At 44.0% G+C, this 16,397-nt stretch overlaps 1 protein-coding gene across 1 annotated transcript in view; it reads right to left on the reverse strand.

Annotated features, from left to right (window-relative positions):
* LOC144685630 (putative phospholipid-transporting ATPase IM) overlaps positions 1-16,397 on the reverse strand; it is a 329,489-nt gene that overhangs the window by 150,650 nt on the left and 162,442 nt on the right. Inside the window, exons 15-17 of the mRNA XM_078550359.1 lie at positions 8,745-8,910; positions 284-472; positions 58-173 (exon numbers count right to left, since the gene is read on the reverse strand). Of these exons, the coding sequence (XP_078406485.1) occupies positions 58-173; positions 284-472; positions 8,745-8,910 (471 nt within the window). The remainder of the gene's footprint in view (positions 1-57; positions 174-283; positions 473-8,744; positions 8,911-16,397) is intronic.

Consider the following 16,397-nt stretch of genomic DNA (forward strand, 5'->3'; position numbering starts at 1 on the left):
GACATAAAATGGCATATTATTATTACTGATCTTAAGAATATCTATATATTTACTTACATCAAGATGTGCAGTGGTTGCATCTCTTAAATGCTGAGATGAAGGATTAAGTCTCTCAAACACAATGGTGTCAGCCCCCTTACAGTACAAATACAGTTTCTTGTCAGGACGTCGTACTATGCAACAAAATAAACCAAAATATGTAAGCAAATGGATATTGCCTATTGGTCACAATCTCATTGAAGATAAAAGTAATTTTTATTCATTTTAGGAACAACAAGCTCACCTATGACAGACATTCTTTTCCTCACATTATCGAAGTCCAGAATAGAAAGCAGTTCATAAATTTTAGTTTCACCCATTTCAACTAGAGTTATTGTCTCAGGAGTACGGGACCAGAAAACAAAGCCAAAGTTTCTTGCTGCAGTGACAAGTGCACCTTCATCTGGAGACTGAGCCTGATACATAAGGAGACCTTTACAAAAAAAAAGATTGCTGTAAAGCAAGATACCTGCGAGAAAATTATAGTTATTTTCAATATCAATGTGTTAAACTTGATTATTCATGGTTTAAGCAATGAATAAAGACCAATGTCAATGCAATTTACTTCAAACAAAGCTACAGCAGATTTTATATGTAATGAAGCAAGTAGAATTTCACTAAAATGTTATTTTGTGGTTGCACCAGTCCTGCGCACCTGTCCCTGTGTTCTGTTATGCCAGATAGCAGACAGCAATGGCCAGGATTTTGCCGCCACAAGGTAAATTAAAACATCAGGACCCGATGTGGGTCCCGAGCCCATGTGGGAGGGCAGCTGGACCATGACAGCAATCTACCTGGTGGTGGCTAATTAACAAGCCACCACTGGGCCCACTGTCCAATAAAGGTCAACAGCCTGCTTCTTCGAAGTGCCAGTCCCTCAGCTCCATCCAGGTCCTCACCTCCAGCCAAGAGGACACCTCCTCCACTGAACAGCTGGAAATAAGCAGCCTGGAAGACATGTCACAGCGCTTACTCACACCCTCCACCAGTGCAGAGACATACACCTCGGTGGGACCTAGATCTAGAGCGGGCTGGTGTTCACAATCTGATGGTCACAGCACAGGCACATGTCCGCAGCAGGAGGAGGCAGGTTCAGCTGAACTCCCCCGCACTTAGAGGACTGCTGGGGAAGAGGCATCTGTGAGGTCTGGGTCAGATGACAAGCATCTGGATTCGGCCTTCCAACTTATCATGAAGAGTCAACACAAGGTGGGGAAACATCACGGAGAGCTGTTGGGAACCTTCAACAGAGTGGCACGTGAGTTGGAGGAGTGCATCCGCTTGCTCTCTGATGAAGTGGTGCCTACATGTGCATGTATTGAGGTCTCCACGGGAAGGATGGCGGACAACATGGAGGCCCTGGTCCAGCAGAACACGGAGATGCGCGCAGACCTGCATTCCATTGTGGTAGGCATGGGTGAGTTCCTGCAGTGCCAACGTGAGAGGGAAACAGGGCACCTCAATGCCCTTCCAGGTGCTCCTTTCCCTCAAGGAGTCAGGCCGGGGCCCTTGGGCACCTGAAGAGAGGAGGAGCGGCAACTGGACACCCCCGGGTCATCCACTCAGGAATCTCAGAGGCTGTCCTCTCCCTCCGAGTCCCCTTTGCCTGTGGCCCCCTCAACCTCGTCCTCTGCCACCTCAGAGGGAGCAGTTGGTCCACAGGAGGACAGCCAAAGCAAGCCATGGCCCCCAAGGGCTCGGCTCTCCAAAGGACCCACGCCAAATTCATCAGAGGCAACAGAACCAACCATTGCACAGGCTGTCTCCACCCCTGCTACAGATGTCAGGGCAGAACTTAGAAGAAGTATTAGGCCTAGAAAAGTTTAAGAATTTCTGATCACAAGTGGTTGCATGAGTGAACACGTTTTGTCACTTTATAATCGGAAAATATATTCACTGTCACTGAATAACGTATAAGGGTGTCCTTCAGCTTCATTTGTAGGCTTCACGAGTCCTCCTCCTGCATCCTCCTACCCCTCCAACTAGCAGTTCATCTGCACACAGCTGGTTCACGAGTGATTCTGGAGAGAGAAGTGCGTGTGTGACAGGACCTTTTGGAGCCTCGTGCAAGCACTCTCTCATGCACACAGATCCTTCCTCCATCACACTCATCCCAATGTTTCAGGCAGTTTCAATGCTGCCTGCAGGTGTTCTCTTTCAGTTGTCCATCTGAGCTGACCTGCATCTCTGACCACCCACTGATCACACTCCCATGCAGCACCTGTTCCCACACAACACGAGACTCTTTCACTTTCGATTTTGCAAGATTGTACTGGTGAAATATGTCTTTAGCTTCCCCGTCCTTTCCCCTCCCCGATCAACTATGTCCTTTCTCCCATCACTGTTGACCGCCCGGCATCACATTCCACCTCCCCATCGCCATCTGCCAGCCAGAACCCTTTTATTTCCAGGATGTCCAGGAGAACGTGCACGTTCCCTACCTTCCCGAGAATCCCACCCACATTGGCCTCCCCGATCTCCTCCTTCCTGCCCCCAGGGTCCGTGTCTGACTCTGAGACCCCACCAACCACCCTTGCCGCCCCTTCTACCACTACTGTCGCATCCTCACCCTCCCACCCTACCGGCTCACTCTCTCATTCCCTCCTACTACCCCAACCTCATTTCACTCCCCAGGAGGCAGTCATCGACTCCACAGACCCCTCCCTCGCATATTCACCTGGACATTCCTCCCACTTACTCCTTCCTCCACCCTTACTCTTTCTCCACCCTTACTCCTTCCTCTCCGAGCTCTATCCTCCCCCACAGACTCCTTCCCTCCTCTGAACTCCTATCCTTACATCTTCCTCCCCCCTACACCTACCTCCCCGATTGCCACATTCTCCCCATTACACCCTCCTCCTCCCATACTCCCTCCCCCACAACCTCACCCCTCCGACACCATTGTTCTCCATCTCCCAACCTCGCTCCCCCAACACCATTGTTCCCCCACTCCACAACCTCACCACACCCCACAGTACACCTTCCTCTTCCAGTCAAACCTAGACCTTCCTCTCCCACTCACAGCTGGACCTTCCTTCTAACCCCTTGACAGTCATCTATAGAAGACCATGGCCAAGTCACCGATATCCCGAAGCAGACCCTCAACGGTGACCTTCTGTGAGCTGCTTCCGAACAGAACCAAGTACATCAGAATCCATCCAGCATGTGATGCATGTGTTCCTCCAGGGTCCTGTTGCTGTAGGGCACCAGCATCTTCTGCTCCTCGGATGTCTACAATGTGAGCAAGGCTCTGACACTAAGTCCTGACTTCTGCACGTCGCACCTCTGCATCAGCGTGTTTTCCCACCGAAGTGGGCGGTAAATGTGACATGGGGGGATGATTCTGGCGAGTAGGGCAGATGTATTATAATGAAGTTTCCAACATCTGGTGGCGGGAAAGGCGGCCTGCCATTGATGAGTGGAATGGATGATTGCAAACTGATTTCTTGATGGCATAAAACTGATTTTTGGCCTTCCCAGCATATTATCCACTCACGCCCACACTCACACATGATGCTTGATGCCAATGGGCACGCAAAATTCCGCCCACAGCCTCTGCTCTATTCTTAGAAACTTGCTTCAACACCAGGGTCTGTTTGAAGACTGCCAAACAGAAAACTGTTCCATTTGGCGAGAACCTTTCTCGTTTCCTCTTTGCAAAAATTCTCAGTGCATTCTGAACAGCCAAAAGGAAAATGCAGGCTGTCAACTCAGGCTGCCCCAATGCTACTAAATTAGCTTTCTATTTACCCTTTGCTTCTTAGCTGTTCATCCCAATGGCAACTTCAGGTCACTTTTCTTGGAACTTAATGATGTCATAATCAGGGAACCAATGAACCCTCTTTCATAATACGCCCCAGCCCACTTTAGTCTTAATGGAGCATAACACAAAAGAAAATGCAGGCTTTTCCCAGCACATGGGTAATCACAACCAGCTACAAGATACACTGCAGCAACCCGCCAAGCTTCCTTCGACAGCACCTACCAAATTTACAACCTCTATCATCTAGAAGGACAAGAATAGCAGGTGCACGGGAGTATCACCACCTGCAAGTTCCCTCCAAGACCTAAACCATCCTGACTTGAAACTATATTGCTGTTCATTCACTGTCACTGGGTCAAAACCCTGGAACGCACTTCCTAACAGTACTGTGGGTGTGCCTACACCATGGGCTGCAGCAATTCAAGAAGGCGGCTCACCATCACCTTCTCAGGGGCAAATGCAAATGCTGGCCTTGCCAGCGACATTCACATTCTGTGAAGCAATTTCAAAAAATTTTACAGAGTCATGATCAGACAAAAATGGACACATAGCCAAAGGCAGAGATATTAGGAGGAAGTGACTAAAACTTTGAAAAAGAGTTGTGTTTTCTGGAGAGTCTTATAGAAGTAGTGGGAATTAAGCAGGGAAATCCAGATATAAGGCATCATATGATACGTCAGAGGGCAAAGCTACCGATGATGTGGACCAGGGAAAGACAGGATGAAAAAGGCCAGAATCAAAGGAAAAGAGAGTTTACCTATTCAATCAGAGTGCTGGAACCCTCACCCTTCACTTCCAAGTGTATTATGAACTCGCAAATATCTTTGTATCGTAAAATTGAGATCATGCTCCCTCATTCCTAACCCTCCCTTCCCCAGCCTACCAAGCCCTAAGGTTCCTCTTTGCAGTAGCCCTGAACTCACATCTTTAGTTTCTCTCCTAACTTCCCATTTACCTCATCATTTCTATGAGACTGCCCATATGTCTGAGGTCTCCACGTGAAGGAGAGAAGTTCAGGTCATTGAACTTCTTTCAGCACTGCATCGAGGCCTCTGGGCAACTCCACTGGCACTGGCTATGGCAGTTATTTGCAAACAATGCTTTTTGAGAGCTTGTCTGGAAAGCCTCCTGGCTGCTTGTGAATAAAGGACCTTTCTCCTCTTGTCCACCTCTTGCACCAAGGCCTCCAGTATTGTGGCAGAGAACCTTTAAGCCTGCTATCTGCAACACTGTGAGATTCCTGTCTTTCCCAGGTCCTGGTCATTTCTGTAATGATTTCCAGCACCTGCTATAATCAAAATGCACCTCCCGTTTTAGAGGTGCGGTCTTGCTTTAAGTAGTAATGGCTAGGTTGAATTCAAGCAAACCTCTCAAGATTTCCACACCCCCTACTCAGGCCTGCGCTTAGCACTGGCTGCACACTGTATTCATACAAATGAACAAGCAGCACAAAGTTTGTGTGTTGTACAGTCGGAATGAATGGTGCAGGTTCATCGCACTCGATTTTTCACCCAATATATCATAAGGCTATTAAAAAAGCATATGGGATCATTAGCTTTATAAATAATAGCATAGAGTACAAAAACAAGGAAATTATGCTAAACCTTAGAGTTGATATTCACAGAGAGGCAGGGAGGATGCATGGGAAGAAATTGGCAAGGTCGGAGACATGGAGACCCTACCGATCTTAAATAACCTTTTGTAGACTGTTGCCTGACAACTGACTGAATTGATAGCCTGGTCAGAGGTCAAGATTATAAACAAGTGGCAGGAGGCTGCAGCCAGAGATCCACGGTGACAGATCCTGAAAGTCAGTAGAGGCAATCGGGGCTCATGGGAGGGAGGAGGAGCCAGGACACTGGAGTCATGATCCAGGCTGAGAGGGGGAGGTGAAGGGGAGAGGCAGTCAGGAAATCCTGGTTCCACCTGGACAACAAAAAAAAGCTAAACGGAGCTGATCTTCAGCACTTGCCATGGCAATTTGGCAGTTCCTACATCAGATTTGCTGCCAGGCAGCTGGCAGTGCAGGCCAACTCCTGACTTATAGGCTTAGTTTAAGTCATGCTGCCCATAATGTCATCAGGCCATTATTTTTGAACATTAATTAGGTCACCACCTCCCTTTTGCAGAGCCTTGTCAATGGCCTTATTTGTATTAATAAAAGTTTAAACAGGTGGGAATAGGTTTGGGTTGCTCAATCCCCCTTCCGTCCATTTTGGGCGGGTTGGGGTGGGGCAGTGATAATGAAAATCAAGACCTTTGAGTCACTGGTTAGGACTCAGCTAAGTATTTAACACAATTCTGAGCACCACACTTTAGAAAGATATCAAGACCTTGGAAAGGATGCAGAGGAGAATTAGCAAAATAGACAAGGGGTTAGGGACTTCAGTTATGCGGGGAGATTGGAGAAGCTGGGATTCTTCTTACAATAGAGAAGACTAAGAGGAGATTTAATTATGGTATTCAACTTTATGAAGGTTTTTAATAAAGAGAAACTGTTTCCACTGGCAGGCAGGTCAGTAACCAGTGGTCATAAATTTAAGATAATTAGCAAAAGGTAATTGGCAGCTCACCACTACCTTCTCAAGGGAAATTAGGGAAAAGCAACAAATGCTGGCTTAGCCAGCGATGCCCACATCCTGTGGGAGCATTAAAAAAAACAGGAGTGGTGAGTATGTTTTTTATAGAGTGAGTTGCTATGACCTAGAATATACTGCCTTAAAGGATGGCTGAACCAGATTCAATAGCAACTTTTAAAAAGGAATTGGATATAAAGTTAAAAACGAAAATTTGCAAAGTTGAGGGAAAGAGTAATAAAGGAAAAAGTTAATCAGACTGTCCTAAAGTCTGCTGTTATACTGCTATTGATTTCTCTTTATACTAGAGTATTAGTAACACTTAATTTTTGTTTTTTAGGTAAATTCAGGTACAGTAGCCACTTAACTGTTGAATTAAGAATGACTTTAAAGCAGCAATCATTTCAGAAACAGGTTCCATAGAAGTATATGTCAGAGAATACATCACCTTTTTTAGAAACAAGAAGTTGGTGTGGACTGGCTAGCAGTTCCATTGGTAGAACAGAGCAAGAGTGAAAATTAACAGATAGATTATGATAAATTAACAGAATTTTGCCCTTGACGGGCAAGCTCGGCGGGGGTGGTCGGGAAGCTGCCCGCCACCCGCGACTGGCACCACACCGTGATTTCACGCTGGCGGGCCAATTAAGCGTGAAACACGAGTGGCAACGCTGAGCACTGTCTGTGCGGTGGGAGGGAGAGAGCGAGCCAGCCAAGTGCGAACTTCGCACATGTGTGCGAGTTGAGTGCTGCATAATCTTCCTGAGGCACAGAGCTGCCTCAGGGAGATGAAGAGATATTTAAAAATTATAAAAATAAAAATGTAATAATGACTCTATCACATGAGCAGGGACATATTATTAATGAAAAATTAAAATTTTTATTTTATTTTTATTTGATTTTGGAAACTGCATCCTGCCGTGGATTGTTTCCAAAAGAATGCAAAGGTCGCTTGGCCTTTTCGCCTGCTTGCCAACCGTTAGGTTGGACGGGCAGCGAAAACTTTATGTTAATTGATGACTTAATGGCCTTAATAGGCCTTTTAATTGTTGGTGGGCGTGCTGCCAGCTCTGGCGCACGCCAGCTGACCGAACAATCGTGAACTGCGCGTTGACATCGGCACGCTCAGCCGACGTCAATGCGCATCATTTCACGCTCAAGCAGGTTGGGCACACATCCGCCCGCTGAGTAAAAATTTCTGTCCAGGGAGTAGTAAAAATAAATTGGTCTACAGGAAAATGAGTTATTGATAAGGAAAAAAATGAATTATTGATAACGAACAAGCTCATTAAAATTCACCATATATGGAGTTGTGTTATGTAAGGCGGATGTGGATTTTCACATAGAAAGGGTTAGAAAAAGGTATAAAAGTAGATTTTGGAACAGTTACTTAGGATTCATAAAGGCCTAAAACACTTTGCTCAGAACTGTAAGCACATTTGAGTCATTTTAAAAGCCTGCAAAGTTTTGTCATAAGTGAGTCCAACTGAACAGAATATACAACATCAAACAGGAATCTCAGGCAGGAAATTCAGAACTCAGAAACACTGAGTCTAAAATTTAAAGGCGCAGCACACAACTAAGGTGCAGAAGGATTATACCTTAAAGTGGCATCACAGATCTGAGACCCAAAGTGGAGGGCATTTAGGAGGCTGCTTGCAAGGAAAGTGAAGGGTAATGCAGCATGGGAATCATGCTCCCTTTCTTTCTTCATTCTCAAGTGCTGGGGAGATTGTGCAAGCTGGACTGTGGCATCTCAGACCTAGAGGAACCTACTGATCTTGCATGATGGCGGAGGAACCTACTGATCTTGCATGATGGCGGAGGAATCTTCTCCCTGGCCTTTTGATTAACTCCTTTTGCTGCAGCAACAGAAAATTAGATGCTGGAGATTTAAACTGGACAGCTCCCTTAAAAAGCCAGCAAGACAATATCCAACTCGAACACAGGACTGGCTGCCCTTTAAATATGGCCCAAGGGTCAGAGCCGCCACTGCCACATGATCCAACTGCAAGCCCGCGTCACCCACATTTATGAGCTTGCTGCCACGGAATTGGTTTCAGCCAACCACCATGGATCTGTGCCAGATCCCCGACAACTTCCAGACCTTTTGGCAGGTGCCTCGGTGGTAGATTAAATCCAGCCTATACTACTGCTTTATTATATTTATATTTTATAGTTTAAACTCACCTCTGCATATTTGTTTATCACATGTGTATGAAAGGGGAAACTAGCATACTTCCAGTCTTGAAAGAGAACGGCAAATGTTCCAATAATTAATCTTCAAAGAAAAAAGTAAAATTCAACTCCTTTTCTCATCCTTATTAGCGAATCTCCTCTTACTCAAGATTGACAACATTTCTTACCTTTCTGCTTTTCCTCAGACATCACTGTATGGCAAAGTGAAAGGAGACGAAAAAATTCATGGACTTTAGGGTCACCAATATTAACAGATTCCAAGAGATTGTGGTCATAGAACACAAATTTTGGGTCGGCCATCGAGTTAAATGAAAAGTCCACTTTTTCTGTTTTCTGTAGGGATGAAACATGAAAACATTTTAGCTTTTCCCAAACACATATTTGTTTATTGCTTGTGCATTAAGTGGAACAAACCTCTAATGTATGGATTCTAGGTTGCAAACAGGACAAGGAGCATTCTCATTTCCATGAGGCAATCAGTATGATACTGTGATAAAGTATAGAAACAAAACTGTTGCAGTAGCAGGTGTGCAGTTTATTAAGCTTGGTTTTTGTTTCATGGAACACACACTGATAATTTTCATAAACTACAGCACACAATTTTGAAGTGTAGTTTGTACAAGTTCTTATGTGCAATTCAATAAAATTGCAAGAACATGAACCTGTTGCATGAAAAAATATTTATGGAAAAAGGCACAACAATAACAAACAAATGTATTAATATATCAACATGGTACAAAGCAGGAATACATATAACAAACATTTTGGGGGTCATTTAAACCAGGCTCATTGGGCAGAAAACCCCTTAGATTGGGTGGAATGCTAGTTTTACATCCTGCCAATTGACTTCAATGGAGAGCAAAATCGGGCAGGATGTGATACCAGCACTTAATCAGATCTCATCAGTTTCCCAACAGGTAGGGTTAGGTTAAAATTACTCCTTTACTCTTTATTGTGAAGACATTAACTAATTTTGCACAAACTTGATGCAACTCATTGACTAGATTTTCACTCCGTTGACCTTTAAAAATGGTGGGCAGGACCTAGATTTGGAAATCCCATCTCCATTTCCAACATATCCCACTTTCGGCAGTAGGAGAAAGGGGGAGAAGTGTGACTCACACATGAGGTAAACACAAACTCAGAAGGGCCTTTTGAACTCAGTGCTGAGTTCAAACAGACCCCATTTTTACTGTAGCAAGGGCCTTAGTCTGCAGTGTGGGAGTCACAAATTTATGGAGTTGACACAAAGACTCATGAAGGGCAGATAAAATCTGTAGAACTGTCAAGCTATGGCATTAGTTAAATCCAGCCCTTCAAAAACTAAAAAAAGCCTATGTCTCCTTGAGAGTTGAAAAAACTCTGCTCTAGGAGTTACAATAACTGTTTGTTGACATGACCCCAAGGAGTATCATTATTAATGTTTGGGTACTTTCCCAAACTTACAACACCCACCTCCCCATACTGGGATAATTGTAAGTTCACAGTTTGATTGACAGCTGAAAGAGGTTATTAAAGGATTAGCTGTCTTTGATGGAGGGTTATGAATACAAGTCTCTTTGTTTTTACAAGGGATTAAGTACTTATGGGCTTTTAAAGTTTTGGATGAGCTTTCATGGGAGTGTTGTTTTTCACTATATTAAAAGCTCTAATAGATATTTAGACCTTTATTTTAGTTCATTTCAACACAACTCCTGAGGTCTGCCCATGGTGGAAACTGGGTGAGTAGGATAAAGGGGGGTGGGTTGGAGGGCATAGGGGCAATAATGAGCCATGGGAGTGGGTGGGGGCTGATGGGATGTGAGGGGTGAGGGCTAGAGGGGCTAATATTTAACAAAAACTGGGCCGAAATTCCAGAAAACCAAGGTGGGCCTTCCAAACAGCCCACCTTGGCAATTGGCAGCCCCTGCAGCCACCTCCGATCTGTGTCCAGGGGTGTCAGGCCAAACTCCATCCCACACCCACCCCTCCGGAGCAAAAATCGGATCTGATCAAGCAATTTTTCCCGAGTAATTTCCCGACTCGTGCTATCCACCTTGGGTGTGAAAACCCAGCCCATTATGCCTGCTTGAAAACAATAGAAGTTGCTGCAAACCCGTGTTCCATCTGCATTAAAGAAATTCTCCAGCATACAATCCTTCATTAATGTCACTAGGACAGTTTTCTGTGGTGTATGGTGCTGATATTAAAATCGTGAGGGATACTTTCAGCTAGCTATCTGCCATTTCCATGCAGGTTGATCGTTTTCCCTGAAGAGCTTGCTTCCAGAGTCTAGTTTGGTGTATCTCACCTCACTAGGTATACTGACCTCTGGTGATGTCAGGTCCCAACTGAGCCAAAGGAGCAGGAACTCAGTGTTCCCCACCTTGGGTCTGGCCCATCATCATTTGCCTTGTATGGGAAGTCAGAGGTTCTAAGAGACTGGCTGGCACAAGGCAGTGACTGCTGTTTTCTTTCTGGGTTCTACCAATTCCCTACAATTTGAGTGGAATACCAACAGAACCACCAAATAATTTCAGCAAAACTGATTATACTATATCTATTGGAACAGATTGGATTTTTTATTTACAGTCCAATCACAAGACAATTACGAACAAGGAAAGCCATTCATCCCATTTCACTTCATCCATCATGAGTAGTCCTAATATCAACTCATTTTAGCAGCTAATTGTTTCTTAAATTATTGCTGGGTTTTCCCCTCCACTTCTCTATCTGGAACTCGATTGCAAGCGTTGATCACTCTTTATACAAAGGAAGACTTTCTACTATTAATCCTAACCTTATATTTTATTGATTTGAACCTGTATCTCTTTGGGTTCACTCCTGCAATATAATCTAAAGTAATATTCTGTGTTACATTATCCTATACTGGTAACAATCTCACCCGCTTCTATAAAAATCACCTCTCAGATGTCATCCTTCCAGCCTGCAATGCCAAAGATTCTCCAGTTTTCCTTCATAACTCAGATCCATGATACTAAGATCCTGATATTGTGATGGATGGGTTGCGTAGGCCAAGTTTTGGGTGGGAACCCGGAAGACCAGGTCTACCCGAATGCTGTAGGATTTTAACTCACAGCAGAAAGTGTGCAACTCTTTCCTTTGCCAGAATCCTCACCCGGAAGTCAGCCTGACTGAGAGGCTTGACTATCAGTTGGGTGGAGTGCACTCTGGGACAGGCTGCAGTAGTGGGTAGGAAATGTGCAGTTGCTACTGAGAGCTTGGTGGCTGTGTCCAATCCTGGAAGCAGAGTTCAAACCCTGACTTTGGATGTGGTTGGGGGGTGGGGGTTACTAACACTGACTCCAGGAAGTCTTTTTATGTGAGGGTCCAATCCAAGGGAAGAAGGAAAGCTTGGTGGCTGGGTGGTAATGGGGAAAGCACACCCGATCCTACTGATTTAAAAGCATTGCTCTCCCCAAATTGTCCACACCTCCCTTGACCTGCCATGTTCTGAAGTCTGGGAAACATGGATGGCCAGGGGTAAACCTGCTAAACAGGTTAAATCTGATACTGCCAGCCTCATTAAAATATTTAAATTGTTAACCCAACGCCCAGGAGTAGGTTGGCTGTCCGTCTCCTGTCCTGCTTCTTATACCAAGAAGTGAGAGGTTTGGAGGCAGGTTGAGATCAGATTTGAGATTTTGCAAAATGCTAACATCTCAGCTGACCCCAACCCACCCATCTTTGGGGATTAATATTCACCCCTAGGGATAAGCCCTGTAGTTCGTCTATACTGCCTCCAACACTGGAACATCTCTCCCAATTCTTGAACCCAGAATAGACAGTGTATTTAAGTGTCCAGCCAGGGCATTCGAAAGTCATTTGATATATAGTCTACAGTTCTGGCTAAGTAGCTTTTTTTTTCATTTTATTTATTCATGGGATGTGGCCATTGCTTGGAATGCCAGCAAAAAGCCATGCCCTTAACATAAGAGCATAAGAAACAGGAGCAGAAGTAGACCATACAGCCTCTTGAGCCTGCTCCGCCATTCACAATTTAATGTGATTATGGCTGATCTTTGGCTTCAACTGAACTTCCCTGCCCCTAATCCCCCCCCACCACCACCCCCACGCAAGTCTTGATTCCCTGAATGCTGAGTTATATCATTTCGGGGGCAGTCAAGAGTCAACAAAATTACTGTGGGCATGGTGTCGCACCAGGTAAGGACAGCAATCTAAAACAATCCAGTAGTTACACAGTTACCCTTACTGATACTGTTTATTTCAAATACATTAATAAAATTAATTTACATTCCCCAGCTGGGATGGTAATTAATGTCTCCAGATCTATAGTTCAGGTCTCTGGATTACTAATATATTAACAACACTATAGTACTACCATTCCCTGTTCAACATCCTATTGCTTTTGGTGAGGGATACTTTGCATGGTCTCATGTGACCAGTGTTGAATCTACAACACTGTAGGTTGTACTTTTAGTTATATAGCCACTTCCTCCTTCAACGTACCAACACTTCAGCAGTGCGCATGCATGTCATCTATTTTTCCTTCCTGTGTGTGGCATTTTACACTCATCTGCATTAAATTGTTCTGCCCACTTACAAATATTGTCCAACTCATTTTGTAATTACTGAGCTGAATCTTCCATTCCACTGGCCATCTAGTTTGGTGTCATCTGCAAATTTGATAATTTTGCATAAGTTTCTAAATCCAATGTACTTATGTAAACAGTAGTGGTCCTGGCCCTGAGATGTTCCACTCTCTGACATAATTCCACTAATGAGTAATCTATATTTCCTCTGTATTGCCTGGTTTCTTACCCATTCCCATGGTTTATATAGAATCCCCAGTTGCGAGTTTAATTAATATCATTTTGTATGGAACATTCTGTTCTCAAAAACCTTTTGGAAATATATTTAGTTGGTCTTTCTACAGTTCACTTGGGTTGTTAGTTCCTCAAAGTAAGGAGATTAATCAGACAATGCCAGCCCCTTATTGACTGTTGTTTGGTAGGTTACTATTGCACAGATAACCTTCATGTTTACTGGTGATAATTAAATTCATTGTGTTACATGTAATTGAAGTAATAGGTGCATAACTGTAAATCTTTTTGAAAACGATTATTGTGTTAGCCTGTGAACAATCTACTCATATCACACATTGCCCCTATCACAATGAGTTTTTCATAAACCTCTTTCTGAGTCTCTCAGTACTTTAGGATATCATATAACCCATGCAATTTATTTGTTTTAGCCCATTCATCCTATCTAGGACTTCAATCTCATTTACAACACAGCAACTGAGGACATTTTGGAGACTGTGCTGCTCCTGTTTTGCTCCTGGTCTGCACTGGAGTGCTGCTTAGGGGTGCATTACAATGCTTCAGTTGGAGTTTGGTGAGAGAGGGACTTCTGAGGGTTAATCCCTATCTAAAGTCTAACCTTTCTTTAATTTAGCAACTAACTAAAAGTTGCTCTTTGAGTTAGGACAAAATTAATTTTGGTTCAGCTTTAAAGAGGGGTTATACAGGCTATGTTTGCAGCTGCAGCTAATAAATTAGTTAACTGACATAAACAGGTTTTCAGAAACTAGATTCAGACAGCTTAAAAGCAAGCAAGCATCCAAATTTGCTGATCATACAAAAATAGGTGGAAAGGCATGTTGTGATGAGGACATTAGGAATCTGCAAGGAGATATAGATAGGTTGAGTGATGGGCAAAAACTTGGCATAAGGAGTTTAATGGAAGAAAGTGTGAGGTCATGCCATAGAGGGAGTGCAGCGAAGGTTCACCAGTCTGATTCCTGGGGTGGCAGGATTGTTGTATGAGGAGAGATTGAGCCAACTAGGCCTGTTATTCACTAGAGTTTAGAGGAATGAGAGGAGATCTCATTGAAACATATAAAATTCTGACCGGGATGGACAGACTGGATGCAAGGATGATATTTCCCCTGGCTGGGGGATCTAGAACAAGAGGCCACAGTTTCAGGATACGGTGTAGACCATTTAGGACTGAGATGAGGAGGAACTTCTTCACTCGGAGGGTGGTGAACCTACGGAATTCCCTGCCACAGAAGGATGTCGAGGCCAAGTCACTGAATACATTTAAGAAGGAAATAGGTAGATTTCTGGAATCTAAAGGTTTCAAGGGGTATGGGGAGAGCGCAGGAGTATAGCGTTGAGATGGAGTGTCAGCCATGATCATACTGAATGGCGGAGCAGACTCAAAGGGCCAAATGACCTACTCCTGTTCCTATTTTCTATGTTTTCCCATCTGAATACTTGGAAGCTGCTATTCAGAATATTTACTACTTTGTGCTGATTCTCAGTTGCTCACTTCATTCGCACCACGTTTCAGGGCCCATGGCACTCACTGCCTGTCCAAGGGGAAATCACCATATGTCTGCATAGTGATGTAATCAAATTTCCCTCCCAAAGTCTTTTTGTGTCTTTTGTTGTTTTCATCTCCTCTTTAACTGCACTTTGGTATTATGGTACTGAAACGTCATTTACTTTTTCTCTCCATGGACTTGCCCCTCCCTATCCCTGTATCCCCTATTTCCTCCAACCCCAGCATCCTCTGAGATATCTGCACTCCTTTAATTCTGTCCTCTTGTGCATCCCCTATCATAATTGCTCTCTCATTGGTAGCTGTGCCTTCCTTCAGTTGCCTAGGCCCCAAGCTCTGGAATTTTCTCCCTTCACCTCTTCACTTCTCTTGCCCCCTTTTTAAAAACTACCTTTTTGATCAATTGTTTGGTCATCTGACCTAATATATCCTTATGTGGCTCGGTGTCATTATTTATAATGCTTCTAAGAAGCACTTTGGGACGTTTCATTACATTAAAGGCGCTATATAAATCTAAAATATAATTTGTCGTTTAATCTTAGCCCTTCTCAAGGGCAGTTAGGGATGAACAACAAATGCTGGCCTTGCCAGTGATGCTCAATCCCATGAATGAATGAGATTTTCTTAAAAAGCTCCCATGCTTTTCTCAAGATCTCTTTTTGCTCATCTGATCAGCCTTTTAACTTGTTTCTTCATTTTTTTGTATTCATCCCACTAAGCCCCTTTTCCCGTCAAGATTTGTGCAGGCCATTTCTCGTCTCACTTTAAATTTGTTTGTTAACCTGTTAATCACTGATTCTTTTCAAAACTTTACCATGCATTTTATTACTTAATTATTAACTCAACTGATTTGAAATATTATTTAACGGGTATATTAAAAATTTTCTGCTTTCAATTGTTCCTATTTTTCCCTGTTATATGGCCAAATATCCTCAGCTCTTCTGGCACACTCCTAACCTGACTCTTGACAGATGTGCAGCTGATGGGCCTGAAAATAAGCTGATACCTGGAAATATCGTAAATTCATAAACAAAATTGTAATGGGCCTTTGCCTGCTATTTCTACAGCCAGTTAGTGGAGGGGCAGGGTCAGAGTGCACACTCCCACCCTTGAGAAATCTCCTAACACCTTCAATTTGGTACACTGAGAGGATAGAGTCATACTGGCCTCTTTGATGGTCATGCATGTAGCACACTGGGAGCTGGCCTGGATCCCAAAAGATTTTAGGTCGGTGCAGTTTCTTCATTAGTTAATTAAATTCACGAGAGTGGTTCACTGGTATCCTTTCATTGACTTGAGCAGCAACACCACATTTTGCAGCATTGCGCACTAGGCAGGTGCTCTCCAGCTGTTCTCAGAGTTCTGCTGAGGGATTACATTATGGTGGCCACTGACAAACCTCAAAATTATTGGATGCCTAGGCAGTCACTGACAAAACTCACTCTTGGTTTCAGCACCCTGAGGACAAGCACTGCTGACGGGGAACTGTGCACGTGTACTGTGTGGCTGGG

Source organism: Cetorhinus maximus, chromosome 1 (assembly GCF_964194155.1).
Source record: "Cetorhinus maximus chromosome 1, sCetMax3.hap1.1, whole genome shotgun sequence".
Taxonomy (NCBI): Eukaryota; Metazoa; Chordata; class Chondrichthyes; order Lamniformes; family Cetorhinidae; genus Cetorhinus; species Cetorhinus maximus.